General features: G+C 51.1%; 1 protein-coding gene across 6 annotated transcripts in view; it reads left to right on the forward strand.

Moving 5' to 3' along the window:
- Positions 1 to 12,237, forward strand: part of LOC308575052 (rho guanine nucleotide exchange factor 11-like) — a 63,423-nt gene extending 51,186 nt beyond the window's left edge. For 4 of the 6 annotated variants that reach the window (XM_081173443.1, XM_081173442.1, XM_081173445.1 and 1 more), the window contains 10 exons: positions 1,082 to 1,249; positions 1,363 to 1,450; positions 2,307 to 2,414; positions 3,207 to 3,286; positions 4,163 to 4,405; positions 5,172 to 5,543; positions 6,939 to 7,013; positions 9,056 to 9,351; positions 10,365 to 10,557; positions 10,705 to 12,237. In XM_081173443.1, the coding sequence (XP_081029569.1) occupies positions 1,082 to 1,249; positions 1,363 to 1,450; positions 2,307 to 2,414; positions 3,207 to 3,286; positions 4,163 to 4,405; positions 5,172 to 5,543; positions 6,939 to 7,013; positions 9,056 to 9,351; positions 10,365 to 10,557; positions 10,705 to 10,751 (1,670 nt within the window). In that variant the 3' untranslated portion in view covers positions 10,752 to 12,237. The remainder of the gene's footprint in view (positions 1 to 1,081; positions 1,250 to 1,362; positions 1,451 to 2,306; positions 2,415 to 3,206; positions 3,287 to 4,162; positions 4,406 to 5,171; positions 5,544 to 6,938; positions 7,014 to 9,055; positions 9,352 to 10,364; positions 10,558 to 10,704) is intronic. The other 2 variants (XM_081173444.1, XM_081173447.1) reach the window with 2 other exon arrangements.
- The last annotated feature ends 2,606 nt before the right edge of the window (positions 12,238 to 14,843 follow it).

A 14,843-nucleotide genomic window follows, 5' to 3' on the forward strand; every position in this document is an offset into this window, starting at 1 on the left:
AAAGCACATGCACATGTATAATGCCGTAGCAGGGAGGGAGCAGTGCGACTCATGCAACACGTTGGCGATTAATATACAGAACAATAATTATCCATACTTTATCGACCTTCTGAGAAAAATACAAAACAGTAAACAAAGCCACAAAGACTTGCGAACTACCCAGCCTAAAATGAACTTATAATATCTGGTTTCAATAGATTTTTCAAATGATTAACTCAGTCTTTTAGATAAGTTCATGAAGATACCAACAAAAGGTAAGTTCGGTGATATTCACAATACCGAGAGATGCTAGTAGAATTGTAGATAGATAGGGAAGCAGTGGATCATATAATACGTTAAAATTTCATATAATGTAGAACTTGCGGAAAAACAAAAGCCCTGTAAACAGCAATGAACCAGATTAGCAATACTCAAAACAATAGGCAAGGTGGTACTCTCGCCCGCCCACTTAGGAGCAGATCAACAAAACAGGCCTTTTTGTGGCGGCTCCCTGTCTGCACAGTGCTCTCCCCAGAGACACTCGCCTGGTGCCATCATCGCATGTCTCTAGGCGCCTCTTTACCCAGGCCTTTGGCCATTATATAATCTGTGGGGGGACTTTTATTATGATTATTTTATTAATATGCTATCTATTTTACGCTTTTTATTATGTATTTATTATTATGCTCTGAAAAACGTGTTCTTAATGTTGTACTTAATGTTAAGGTACGCGGGGGGGCGCTGTGGGTTAAACCACAGAGCCTAGGACTTGCCGATCAGAAGGTTGGCGGTTCGAATCCCCATGACAGGGTGAGCTCCCGTTGTTCGGTCTCTGCTCCTGCCAACCTATCAGTGCATGCAGTGCAAGTAGATAAATAGGTCCCGCTCCGGCGGGAAGGTAAACGGCGTTTCCGTGCGCTGCTCTGGATCGCCAGAAGCAGCTTTGTCATGCTGGCCACATGACCCGGAAGCGAGATGAGCGCCGCAACCCCAGAGTTGGCCACGACTGGACCTAACAGTCAGGGCTTCCTTTAACTTTAATCTTGTCCACCGCCCTGGGATCTTTTGATAAAGGGCGGTAAATCCTCCCTCTCTCTCTTAGATCTGCACGTCTTGCTCCTTGAAGACCTCCTGGTACTTTTGCAAAAACAGGACGAGAAGTTGGTTCTCAAGTGTCACAGCAAGATGGCGCTCGGCTCCTCGGACACCAAGCAAACATTCAGCCCCGTCCTCAAACTGAACGCGGTCCTCATCCGCTCCGTGGCAACAGGTAGGAAGGGAGGCCGTAAACCACGTGCCCTCATGCAGAGGTGGGAAGCTAGACAGGCCATAGCGCCCTGGTGGGTCGACTTTTCCTCCAGCTTGTCTCTCTCCTCCCTACAGATAAGCGAGCGCTCTTCATCATCTGCACTTCTGAATTGGGACCCCAGATCTACGAACTGGTAGCTTCGAGCTCTTCAGAAAAGAACACGTAATATTTTTATCTGTTATTCTCCCACGGGCCCCGGTCTCCTTTGGGTGGGAAGGAGCAGGAGGATTAAAAGGCTAACTGGCCTCTGGGCAGCCAGATGAGTCAGGAAGAGTCAAGGAGCCCAGTGTGGCAAACAGACAATTTAAAAACAAACCAAAGCGTTCCAGAACAGTTAACACACTGTCTCCAGCCCCCCACCCCCAAGAAGTTTTAATTGAGCTTTGGTAAATAATGTAACAAAACTAGATTCCCCTCGACGGTAACAAAACACCCCCTCCCTCAAAACGACCACAGTTAAAAGCGGTTAAAAGTAGTTTCAGTTAAAACATGCATGTTTGTCTGTTATCTTAGAGTAGCATTGGAATCCCCTGGGCAAAGATTCTGAAGAATATATATATATAAATATATGAATATATATTGCTTGATTATAGAAAAGAAAAAACAGTGAACAAAAAAACCCCAAAGGATAATACAAATTACAAAAAATTAAATTAACTTCTAACAATACAACTTCTGTTATGACTTCCAGTCATCCCATTGAGAGTCCCAGCTTTATTTTGAGTAGCGCACTTTTCATTATCACTCCAAATTTTTGATTTAATAAGGTTTTCTATGTTCACAGAAGGGTCATTCTAAGCCAGCCAGAGAATTCACATTTTTACATGCTCTTTTAAGATACTTTCTGTAAATGTCCCACCCTCTAGTAAACGTTTGTTCTGTATTAAAAGATGCTGATGAAATGCATGTGGGGTCTCCCTGCCTTTCAGGATGGCAAATCAAAGGCGCTCTGTTCTCTTTGGGGGCTTTTAGAGAGTCTTTCTTTTTCTCCCCTCTCCCCCCCCCCTTAACTTGGCAGGTGGATGGACCTATTGGAAGAGGCGGTGAAGAGCGCCACCCGGAACGCCCCCCTGCCTGCCAAGCGGCATTCCCAGGAGCTCCCCCTGCACCCAGCGGCTCCTTCCAGGTAAGGGGGGGGGACCCCCACCCCCAGCTCCTCAAGGCAGGAGACCTTTTGCAGGGAACTGCAAAGGGAGGCTGAGGTTAGATGAACTTAGCGTGTGCTTTCTCTCTTTAAAAAAAGTCTGTGAATCCTGCTCTGCAGGAACTTTCTTAAATGAGCAAAATATGCCCTTCAATCGTACCTCTTAACCTCCACATCTTCTTCTTCCCAGCCTCAAATAAACACACCCGCCCTAGGAATTACAGCCAATAGGGTATCAAGAGCTGTTTCCTCATTCCCAACTTTTGGGATATTAAAATGGGGGTTTCTGCAGATGGGCTATTCCTCCCCCACCCCCATTGCTGCATTTATGGACATCTTGGAGGTCCTGGGCCACAGGGAGGTTAGGCTGGCCTCAACCAGAGCCAGGGCTTTTTCGGCTGTGGCCCCGACGTGGTGGAACGCTCTGTCCCAAGAGACCAGGGCCCTGCGGGACTTGACATCTTTCCACAGGGCCTGCAAGACGGAGCTGTTCCACCAGGCCTTTGGCCAGGGCACTGTCTGACCCCCTCCTTTGGCAATCCTCACAGAACTTTGGCCCAATGGTTGCCATGAATTTGATTCTGAATTGATTTTAGAATGTATTTTAATTAATTGATTGTGATTTTATGTAAACTCTGCTATTTTTATTGTTGTTAGCCACTCTGAGCCCAGCTTTGGCTGGGGAGGGCGGGATATAAATATATTATTATTATTATTATTATTATTATTATTATTATTATTATTATTATTATTATCTTTGTCCTTCCTCTTCAGCCTAGTACTCCAGGATGCTGACATCTCCCCCAACCTGGCCCCAAGCACCTCTGCGTCCACCCAGGAAGAGGACATTTCAGGTGAGTGGCTGGCGGTTGCCCTGGGATGGAGGTGGTGATGGGGGGCAGTCTCAGCCTCAGCAGCCGAGGTCCAGCAGGGTTGCAAGGGAGTATCCTGCTGCTCCCTATTGAAGATATTGGGGGGGGGGGGATATTTTCTGTTGGTTGCCAGAACCTCCTTCTCACACACAGTCGGGCTTCTTTGTCTTTGGGGCATGGATGGGGGGGCACTGTTTCAGGGCTCCAAAGCTTCCTTTCTCTCTCCCATTTCCCCCCGCTCTTCCCCCCAGCAGATGTTGTAAACAAAATCTGCCCTTATTCCCATATGGGGTATCCAAGAGCCCATATAGAGTCCTTACGTGGGTTCCCTGTTGGTAGGAGAAAATAACAGAGGCCAACCAGAGAATATTGAGAAGCAAAGCAGCTAGTAAGCCTGATCTTTATTAAAGATGTCGCCACAGGGTGCTCCCCCCACACGCAGGAAAGGAGGAGGAACCCAAAACAATGGTGTGTAAGCCCTTGTATAGACATTTTAAATTGCCCGCCCTGGAGCTCAAGACCACCCCCAGATACATCATACCTACATCACAGAAAGGGCGGTCTACAGCAGAAATCCGAGTGCGTTGTTTATCTCCTGTCTGCCAGGCTATCTGATAATGCCTTATCTGATTCCCTTTCCTGGTAGTCTGCCCATTCCTTTGAAATGGTGATTACCCAATTCCTGCCCTCCCTCCTGGCAGAGAAAACATTTGGTCAGTTTGGGAGTAAAAATGGTTTCAGGGCGGTCTTCCTGTGCTGCTCCAGACATGTGGTCCCCATATCTGTGTTTGTGCTTGATTGGTACATTTGTGAACATTTATTATATATATAAAAGACCTTAATTTTTTTATTATACAGACGATACCCCAACGGACACCCTGGCTGAGGAGAGACCCCTTGCACTGGCGGAAGAGCCAGAGGCTGGAGCCAGTGAGGAAAAGGAGCAGCATGAGGAACGCCTGTGCCCTGCTTTGTCGCCGTTCCCCACTGGGGAGATGGAGCTTCCTCCCGAGGAGACCCTGGAGGGGCCTGATGAACAGTCGCAGCCGCTTCCGGAGGCTGCCTTTCCCGGGTTCCTGGCAGAGTCAGCCTTGCAGGACGGTGAGAGCCAGGTTTCTTCTCTACCTTTATGTGTCTTGTCTTTGCACTGGGGGGGGGGGAGAGGCTTAGGGTGGGCAGCCTTTGGCCTAATTTCATCCCGTGCCATACAGCTGGATTTTCCTGGATGTACCTGGATTTCAAAGGTGGAATTGATGTCGGGGGGGGGGGATTTGTGAAAGGCGGTGCTTCATCCTGGATCTTAGACACGTTTTTGTAAATAAAAAAACTCAACAACTTTTGGGGGTGTTCTGGTTTTTATGCCAACCCTACCCTTGAGTAGGGACGCAGGTGGCGCTGTGGGTTAAACCACAGAGCCTAGGGCTTGCCGATCAGGTCGGCGGTTTGAATCCCCATGACGTGGTGAGCTCCTGTTGCTCGGTCCCTGCTCCTGCCAACCTAGCAGTCTGAAAGCACATCAAGTGCAAGTAGATAAATAGGTACCACTCCAGCGGGAAGATAAACGGCGTTTCCATGCGCTGCTCTGGTTCGCCAGAAGCGGCTTAGTCATGCTGGCCACATGACCCAGAAGCTGTACACCGGCTCCCTCGGCCAGTAAAGCGAGATGAGCACCACAACCCCAGACCTAATGGTCAGGGGTCCCTTTACCTTTACCCTTGAGTATCATTGCGACTGTCCCTCTCCTGGGCCATCCTGCTTTCCCTCAGACCTGAAAGGGCCCTTGAACAGGGTGGCGGAAGATGGTCCAAAGAGAGCCCACTTGTGGGATTTAAACGACAGCCTCCCTCCCTTCTCTTTCCCCTTGCAGTCGAGACCCTGCGCCATCTCCTCCTGCGCAGCTTCCTCCCCTGCCGGGACGCTGACCCTGAGGAGGACCTGACCCCCACCCCTTCGGTGGTCGGGGCCGGCCAGCCTTGGGACTCTGCGCTGGCCAGCCAGGACTCGGGCAGCCAGGAGGAGCCGTCTGGGGAGAGCAGCGCAGCCGTGGAGCTCCCCGAATCATCATCAGCGGATCCAGAGGGGGGCAGTGCTGAGCCGGAGGCTGGAGGCTCCCAGAGCACCGAGGAAGGGGAAGGGACAGAGCCTCATGGAGACGAGAGGACGACAGACCCCTCCTCCGGCCAAGGGGCTGCTGCAGAAAGTGACCGACAGGGCAGCAGCTACAAAGTGGTGCGGAAAGGTATGTCTATGACTCCGGTGTGTGTGTGTGTGTGTGTGTGTGTGTGTGTGTGTGTGTGTGTGCCTGGCAAAGAGGTTGGCGAGAGGGGTGGGGGGGTGTCCTCCCTGAGTTTCCCCTGCCTGGGGTAGAGCTGGTGCAGGTTGATAATGGAGAAATCTGAGGGCTCCCTTGGACAAAAAAACAAGGACCCCAGCCAGGAAGACCAGAGCAAAACAGCAGCCAGTTGGCTTGGTCTTTACTGAAGACTGTTGCGACAGGACTCCCACCTGCCACAAGGTGGAACAAGATGGAAGCCCCAAACAAAAGAGAACCCAAACTTTTATTAGCTGCTAATCCCCATGTTACACCCCCCCCCCAAACTACATCACGGCTACATCATGAAAGGGGAGGTCTGGTGGCAGGAATCTGAGCATCCTGGACCCTGCGCCATGGTTCCCCTTTCCCTCCACCAAACACCCATCAAGTGGAACAAAAGAGATCTTTACATTTCCCTGTTTCCCAGCCAAGTTCATCCCACCCTTTTGTCTGCATCTGGGTTTGTTCTTTCTGGACTGGCTACCTGTCTGGCCCTCAGGTATCAGGAGGCCAGGGATTATCCCTCAGGCAGAGGGGCTGCTGAGTAGCTGAGCTCACGTGTCTATAAGAATTTCTGAAGTTTTCCCAGTGAGTCAGTACACAGATACATTTATCAGCGAATTATCACATTTGGTATGGTGCAGCAGAGGCCCTTTGAATAGATAGGAAGAAACTGTGATGAAGTGTTTTGTGGGGACAAATCACAAAAGTCACAAAAGTAATTGTGCTGGTTTTGGTAGTGGGCTGCATGTGCGTGATACCTGCTGGAGGGGCAACCCCCCCCGAACCTATACATAAATTTCTGCAACGAGGTCCTGGGTGAAGAACAGGGCCAAGCATGGCACTGAGCTGCCAGCCTGTCCCATGTGCCAGCTGCTGGCCCGTTAGGATTGCTTGGAGGACGGAGGTGGCTGGTGCCATCTCGGACAGCCAGGGAGTTCCTGGGCACTGTCCGAGTGCAGATGAGGGGAAATCCATCTGCCAGGAGCCTCAGAGGCTGCAAACTAACCAACCTCCCTGCTCTGAAACCTGCAAGCGTGCCGGAAGCCGCCGCAAGAGGGTGATGGGGCCGGGATCGGGTGGCCTGCGGATCGTGGCCTGCTTTCTCCTCTCCTTCCTGGGTGCAGCTGGCTCTTGCTCAGACCTCTCTCAGCTTTAACCTGCATGCGCTTGACTCCCAGGTTTCTCTTATTCCCCGGCCCTCCCATCTGGGCACTTCCTCCTGGGTGTTCTCTGTTGGGTGATGGGCACTTCCTGTGATTCAAGGTTTTGATCACGCTTCTCCCCTCCCTCCCCCCCCCCTGGTGTCTCCTTGCACAGCAGAGGTGGAGGGAACTAACGGTGCTTTGCCTTTGACAGACGGCAGCCAGGCTGGTGGCGCGACTCATGCGGATGGTAAAGAAAGTCTTTCTTCCCCTGCCTGGAGATGGGAAGGGCTTGGGGAGATGGGGGGGGGGTCCTGGGGGCAGCGCATGTGTCTCGGGGGGTGGCCACAATGTGCAGGGAGGCACTGCTCACCCTCCTGTGGGACCGCAGTCTGGCCGGACAAGTGCGTGCGCTCTCTCTCGCTCTCTCTCAACACCTGGCTGCAACTGAAATAATAATAATAATAATAATAATAATAATAATAATAATAATAATAATAATAATAATAATAATAATAATAATAATTGTACCCCATCTGGCTGGGTTTCCCCAGCCACCCTGGGTGGTTTCCAACAGAAATTAAAAATACATCAAAATGTCACACATTAAAAACTTCCCTAAACAGGGCCGACTTCAGTTGTCTTTTAAAATTAAAATAGTTGTTTATTTCTTTGACATCTGGTGGGAGGGCGTTCCACAGGGCGGGTGCCACTACTGAGAAGGCCCTCTGCCTGCTTCCCTGTAACTTGGCTTCTCACAGGGAGGGAACTGCCAGAAGGCCCTCAGTGCTGGTCCTCAGTGTCTGGGCAGAACGATGGGGGTGGAGATGCTCCTTCAGGTATACTCCCAACTGGCGCCCATCACTCAACATTCATACCGCCAGCCAATCCTCACTTGCCGCCAACACTCCAAACTCCCCCCCTCCCACGAATCCCTGCCTGACAGGATCCCCAACACTTTCCTTGTACTACCAGCATTGAACTGGCACCTTCGTTCCTTCGGTATTTGCATGTCACAACTTTGTGTGCGCCAAAAGCAGCAGAACATCATAGCTCTTTTCCACTTCTTTTATATCCTTCCAAAGGCAGATTGCACTAAGCCCCCCAGCCCAATTCCACCCTCTGTCCTCCCCTCACCAGCCCCATTTCTGCAAGTGCAGCCTCCCCTCCCACCCTCTATCCCTCCAAGGTCAGACACAGGCCCTGGGGCTGGGCTGGTGTGTGGAAGGTCCCTCAACCTTCTTCCCGCTGGCCTTTGCTTCTCTCCGTGGGATGGGATGGGGAGGGAAGCGATTCTTGGCCAAGGCACACCTGTGGGGTCCATCTACCTCAGTGTTGCCTACACTGGCTGGCAGCAGCGGCTCCCCAGGGTTTCAGAACTGAGACGGCCTGCAACTCTTCCTGGAGATGTTGGCCAGGGACCTTCTGCACTTCAAGCAGGTCCCCTTCCGACTCAGATTGTGGCAGCCCCTTCTCTAAAACAAATGTAAGATTTCGGTCCAGAGGGGGTGATTTAAACAGGAAGCTGCCTTACACTGAGTCAGGATATCGCATCACATGGACCGCCGTGTTTCTCCAGGGGTTCAGGCAGGGAATCTTTCCCGGACTTACTCGGAGTTACAGGTGAAATTAGAATATCGTGGAAAAGTTCGTTTATTTCAGTAATTCAACTTAAAAGGTGAAACTAATATATGAGATTGACTCATGACATGCAAAGCGAGATATGCTTCTACTTCTCAGAGGTCCAATCTTGCTCCATTTGCAATCCTTGTTTTGCTGATTTCCTTGAATATTCTAATTTTCTGAGATTGTTAATTTGGGGTTTTCATAAGCTGATCATCGCAATAATAACAAATCAGGGCTTGACATATCTCACTTTGCATGTCACGAGTCTATCTCCTATATTAGTTTCACCTTTCAAGTTGAATTACGGAAATAAAGGAACTTTTCCACGATATTCTAATGTTTCGAGTTTCACCTGTAGAACAAATCAAAGCTTGACATATCTCACTTTGCATGTCACGAGTCTGTCTCATATATTAGTTTCACCTTTGGAGTTGAATTGGTGAAAGAAAGGAACTTTTCCACGATATTCTGATGTTTCGAGTTTCACCTGTACTACCAGGGCTCGAACCTGGGACCTTCCGCATGCAAAGCAGGTGTTCTCTGCCTGTCCTCCATGGTGGCTCTTCCCCAGTGTGGGCACCCCCTCTCTTTTCTTCCCTTCCCCTGTCTGCTCTGCGCCTCCACGTCTCCCTCCAACTAACGCTCCCCTCCGTCTCCTGCCCCCAGGGAACTACTTCTACGTGAGCTTGCCGGCAGGTCCCGAGGAATGCCCGCCGGACGCCAGGAGCCCCAGCCCCATGGAGCCTGCCCGTCCTTCCAGCCCACCAAAGAGCTCCCCTCCTGCTGCCAGGCCGCCCCACAGGTGGCATCGTGCCAAGGAGAGCCCGGCAGCAGGCTGGCTTGGCCACTTGGAAGGCCTACCAGCCGCCCCAGATCTCTCCCCCTCCAGCCAAGTGGTCCGGGACGTGGACGTCATCTTCCAGACGATAGAGCAGCTCTCCCTGAAGCTCACCAGGCTAAAGGTGAGTGGGGGGCGGCTTGGGGGGCAAGAAGGAAACCCTTGGTGCTCTGTCACCAGCAGGAAAGCTTTCAGCCACCTGCATGTGGCCTCTGTTGTGAGAGGCAGGGCAATGGGTTGAAATGGGCTGGGAGAATGAATGCTGTGTGCCTTGGGACGGGGAGAGATTCAGAGCGGGCACAGAGGGGGGTCTCCAGCCTTGCCAGTCATGTCACCCTTGGACTGAAAAAGAGCCCGCCCCCCGCCCCAACTGAGGACCCAATGGGGGGAAAGACGTGGAACACGTAATCGAATAAGCCCAGTGGCCGTTCTTCTCAGGTATCCCTAATGGCCCCTTCTGTAGTGGTCAGATGGGATTACTATGAGGAGTTATAAAATATGCATCAAGCCATTGTGTCAGCGATGAAAGCATTGAATTGACTGGGTTTGATTCATGGACAATAATTTCTGGTCAAATCCCACAAGCCTCTCCATCTATGCCATTTGCTTTCTCTACACCTGACAGGCACGTCTAAGCATTCTGAAACACAGGCCGGTTGCTTCCTCAGGCATCCTCAGTACATGAAGATAGTAGGTCACTTGGATGTAGTTTAATCTTTAGGTAGATCTTAAGGGCCAGGAAGAGAGTTCACAAGGAGATGGTAAATACTACCCATCCTGTCTCTCCTGTTTATGACCTCTGGGGTTTTGCTGAATGCATTCCTCCTTATATTCCTATTTTATTTACTCTGGACTACGATGCATCCTCAAGTAGGAAATAGTTTCTTTGTAGTTTTAACTTTAACTTTGTCCCACGTGGGGTTTTTGAAATGCTCATAGGAAATTGATTGGTTCTTATGAACACTGTGTAAAAAGTTCTTTTTGTGAATAAAACTCACCTGGGCCAAGGAATTATCATACACACTCCTCCCAGAGTCTTGCTGGTCAAGCCTTGTGTGTATTCTATTAATCAGAGTCCAATCCTTCCTTGTTCTGGGAACGCTACACCTTCCCCTCTCTCTGTTTGGGGTCTTGTAGGATGTTGAGAAAGCCCACCAGGAGCTGCTACAATCCTTGAGTGGCGGCTCTACCACAGACAGTTCCACGCCGGTGGGCTGCGTGCCGCCGGATCTGAGCCAACCGCTGCCGGGCAGCCGCCCAGTCTCCAGAGCCAGCGATGAGGACCTTTTGCCCTACCCACAATCTCCGGCGGAGGAAGCAGCTGCGTTGGGTAAGAAGCCCCCTGTTTGCCCCCTCCTCTTTTGCTGCGGACACCTCTCTCCACCTGCAGCTCCCCGACCCCCTCCGCCTGAGGGGGAGATACTCCTGCTGTGCTTGGCGGCTCTTAAAGTGCCCCCCCTTTCTCTCTCCTTTCCAGGCCAGATCTCCCTTTCTGAAGACAGCCCCCAGGAGGTGACCCTTTAGGAAGGGGCATTTTGCAACTGGACGGACTGAAGGCAGCAGGCGGACTCGCTCGCGGGCAGATCGCTGCCCCCTCCTCTTCCCTGCCCACTTTGGGGGTCTCTGGGTTGAACTGAGGAGGGGGCGGGGGTCCTGTAGCGGCCAACGTGAGAAGCGGCAAGACCTGCGATGGAGCAGAAGGAAAACTGGAATCCCTGGGAAGCACATGCTGGATTAATCTGAACCCTGGAAAAAAAGAATATCTGTGGAGTTCTCCCCATCAGGGGCTTCCCAGGAGGGACAGCCAAGCTCCCGGAGGGTGTTTTTTTGGGGGGGGGGCTTAAGGTGGAGAGAGCCCCCGCTTCTCTCTCTCTCTCTGCCTGCATGTCTCTTCCATTTTGGGTAGGGGGTAGCTTCCATTTGCTCCCCCCCAACCGCTGAATCAATCGCGTACATATGCACACCTGCATATGTGCCCCACAGACTGGCTTTTCCAATGTACATGAAAGCTGGAAATATATTCTGTATAATTGCACTTTTTTCCATTTTGTTTATTTTTGTTTTTCTCTCCACGGTGAGGAAGACCCCCGCCCCCCCACCGGAGGGATTTCCCAGCTGCTTCCAGACCTTATTTGATATAAATATGTATGTATATGCATTGAGTTATTGTAAATATATGAGAAAGTTGTTGGTTTCTTTTAAAAGATATGCCTCCATACCCTGATGGATATCTAGAAGATCGGAAAGGCCCACGACCCCCGTAGCCCAGACTGGGTGGGGGGGCAGCAAAGACCACTGCAACTCTCAGGGCGTGACAGCGACAGCAGCAGCAGCCCAAAGGGATCAGGCAGGCAACGGCCGCCCCCCCCTGCGCCCCCCACCCCAAACCCTCTCGGGGCAGAATGGATGCCCTGTGCCCCACAAGCACCGCTGTCTTCCGTGCTGGCACTCGCTTGGCGAGAGGTGGGCAAGGGCTGGGCTGTGGGGGCGCCCACGCCGGCCGCCTGTCTTGCAATTAGGGTCCTCCTGCTGTTTTATTTGGGGAGGGGGCGCCTGCTGGTGCTACGACAATCTGCCCCCCTCCCCAGTCGCCCTTTCCTCCCGCGGCCACTCTGACTTTGCCACGGTGCAGGCGGCGTTTGGGCTGGAGCAGAGGGCAGGCGACCCCTCTTGGTTCTCAGGCTTGCCACCCCCCAACCCCGACCCCCAACCAGCCTGGCCGGGCCGTGCAGATTCCTGGGGGGGACTCCCTGGCTCCAGCTGCAAGTCCCTTGCAACCCCCCCCCCCCCGCTTGCTGAAACAGGTGGATGAGGCATAGAAGATTATATATAGATATATATATAGATATATATATATATGTTAAAAAAAAAATAAGATGCCAGACTGTTTGCTGTTCAATCCGCTAAAAGCCAATTTTATTTTCTTCCTTCCGATGGTAAAGGTTTGTGGTTTTTGTTTTTTTGTTTTTTAAGAAAAGTGGGGGGGAAAGTAAAATATTATTTGACCTCCCGTCTGTGCGGATTTTTTACTTTCACCAAAAATGGAGCAGAGGAAACTCGAAGGGCTGAAAGGACAGAAACAGACCCCCCCCCCCAATCCGATGCCTTTGGCTCCAAATTTGAAGTGGGGGGGTGGGACAAGCGATATAAGGCCCCTAAGAGAGAGGGAGCTCTATAGGGGTTGTTCTGGTGGGGGTGGAGCGCCAGGGAGGGACCCCTGCTTTTTTGGGGGGGTGTTTCGGTGGGCATCTGCTTGAGGGGAGGGAATATCCCTGACAATGAGGGTTGGGGGCAGACCTGGCTTGAATGGGGAGAGGGTTGGGGGTGCAATGGGACTGCAGTGAGAGGGTGGGGGCCGGAAATGTATGTTGGGCAACTGAGGTTCGGACTGCAGGATATGGGAGGTGGGAGTGGGGTCCCTAACTGGGGGGGGGGGGCTTAAAGTGGGTGTAGTGGACTATTATGAAGAGTCCTAACTTGCATCCTTTCTCAACCAGTAGATGTTGTTGAACTACAACTCACATCACACCTAACTTTCCGAGCACAATTCAAGTGTTGGTGCTGACCTTGAAAGCCCTAAACGGCCTCGGTCCAGTATCCCTGAAGGAGCATCTCCACCCCCCATCGCTCTGCCCGGACACTGAGGTCCAGCTCCGAGGGCCTTCTGACAGTTCCCTCACTACGAGAAGCCAAGTTACAGGGAACCCGGCAGAGGGCCTTCTCGGTAGTGGCGCCCGCCTTGTGGAACGCCCTCCCATCAGATGTCAAAGAGAAAAATAACTACCAAACTTTTAGAAGACATCTGAAGGCAGCCCTGTTTAGGGAAGCTTTTAACGTATGACATTTTAGTTTCTCAGTCTCAGTCAGTTTTATTGCACATAGCCAAAGGCTGCCGCAATGTACACAGAATTATTTGACAATTAAAAGATAATATACTGAATTGGTAAAAAAAGACTTAAAACATTTATATTATTAAAACATTACGTACTCTAAACAAAGCTATAAAAGTACCCCAATGTACAAATGAAAACATTAAACGATAAAATTCATAAGCTAAAATCATCACATGGTCACTAATGTTAAAAACAGTATCAATTAATACAGTGTGCAATTTATACTCAGAGTTTGGTGACAAAGATAGAGCATAGCCTGAGGTCGATAGATGGGATCAAATAAATTCATCTCCTTTACAGTTAATGGCTACCTTGGCTATATAATTTGCTCTAATTTCCCTAGCAGCCGTTGCAAAAAGTGCTACCCGCCAGGTCACATACTTATCTGTGTCTGCAAGGAGATATAAAATCATATCAAGGGGGTTCTGGCCAGGGGACCCTGTCATTATAGGTACCAAAAATCTTTTTCTTGCATCCTTATATAATGGACAGTGCAAGATATAATGCATAAGGTCCTCTACTTCAGAACATCCCCTAATGCAAATACATTCGTTTTTTGGTCTGCCTCTATGTGTATTTTAGTGTATTTTTGGTCTTTGTTGGAAGCCGCCCAGAGTGGCTGGGGAAACCCAGCCAGATGGGCGGGGTACAAATAATAAATTATTATTATTATTATATTATTATAGCTAGCAAGGCCGGAGCTCAGGGATGATGGGAGTTGTAGTCCATCTGGGGACCCACAGGTTGAGAACCGCTGTAAGGGATGGAGTGAGAGGGTCTCCCTGGAGGGGAAGGATTTGAGGAGGGGGTCTGGGAGCTCCGTGCCCACTTTTTTTGGGGGGGGGAGCAGGTGACAGTCCCCTCTTCGCCTCAGCTGCTTAGGAGACCCGGGGCAGCCCCCTCAAAACTGGCCTCGGGCTTTGGCCTGAGTAGTGGGCTGCAGTTGCCGTGGCAACCAAGCCTTGGCAGCACCCTGGCCTGTTCTCCCAAGCCCCCCCCCTCCGCCACCCCTGCAGGGTGGGCCGCCCATTGCCAAAGCAGTCTTCCCGGGGGCTCTCTCGGCGAGGTGGGTCGTGGGGCGCCGAAAAGGAACAGCAACAAAATGGCTTTTCCGTCGCGATTCCTTCCATCGTCCCACCAGGAGTTTGAACACTTTGGAAGCGACTTCCAGCGGTGGAGGGGGTGTCCCTAAAAACACGCAGCTCTGGGTGCCCAAAGGCGGGGGGGGGAGCCCCTCTTCTCCCCCCTGAGCTGATGAAGATGGAAGGTGGTGATGAAGACACCTTGGGCAAAGGAGGAAGGCGTCCCAGCTGGGAAGATCTAAGCAGTGGCGTCCAAATTCTTTCAGAGGGCCAGATGTGATGAAGTGAAGGGCCATGGGGGCCGGCCAAAGTTGACCTCTTTTTCAGGATTTTACCCCGGGAAATAAACTGCCACGGGGGCTGGATTCAACCGACCGGCAGGCTGGATTAGGCCCCTGAAACAGACTTTGGACATGCCTGATCTAATGCAAGCACCACAACTTCCCTGAGCTCCTTAGAGGAAGATGAGAAGAATAATTTCAGAGGAGGTGCTGCTCCTCTGGACGGTTGTTCCATGAGTGTTGGAAGGGAGAAGCATCATGCACACTGGCAAACATGATGCAAACAAGACGTGATCTGCCTGAGATAAGATAAAAACCCCAAGTGTGTTTTATAAGCTGGTCTCCAACCGTAATAAATTA

This window comes from Podarcis bocagei, assembly GCF_964188305.1.
Source record: "Podarcis bocagei genome assembly, chromosome: 16".
In the NCBI taxonomy this organism is placed as follows: domain Eukaryota; kingdom Metazoa; phylum Chordata; class Lepidosauria; order Squamata; family Lacertidae; genus Podarcis; species Podarcis bocagei.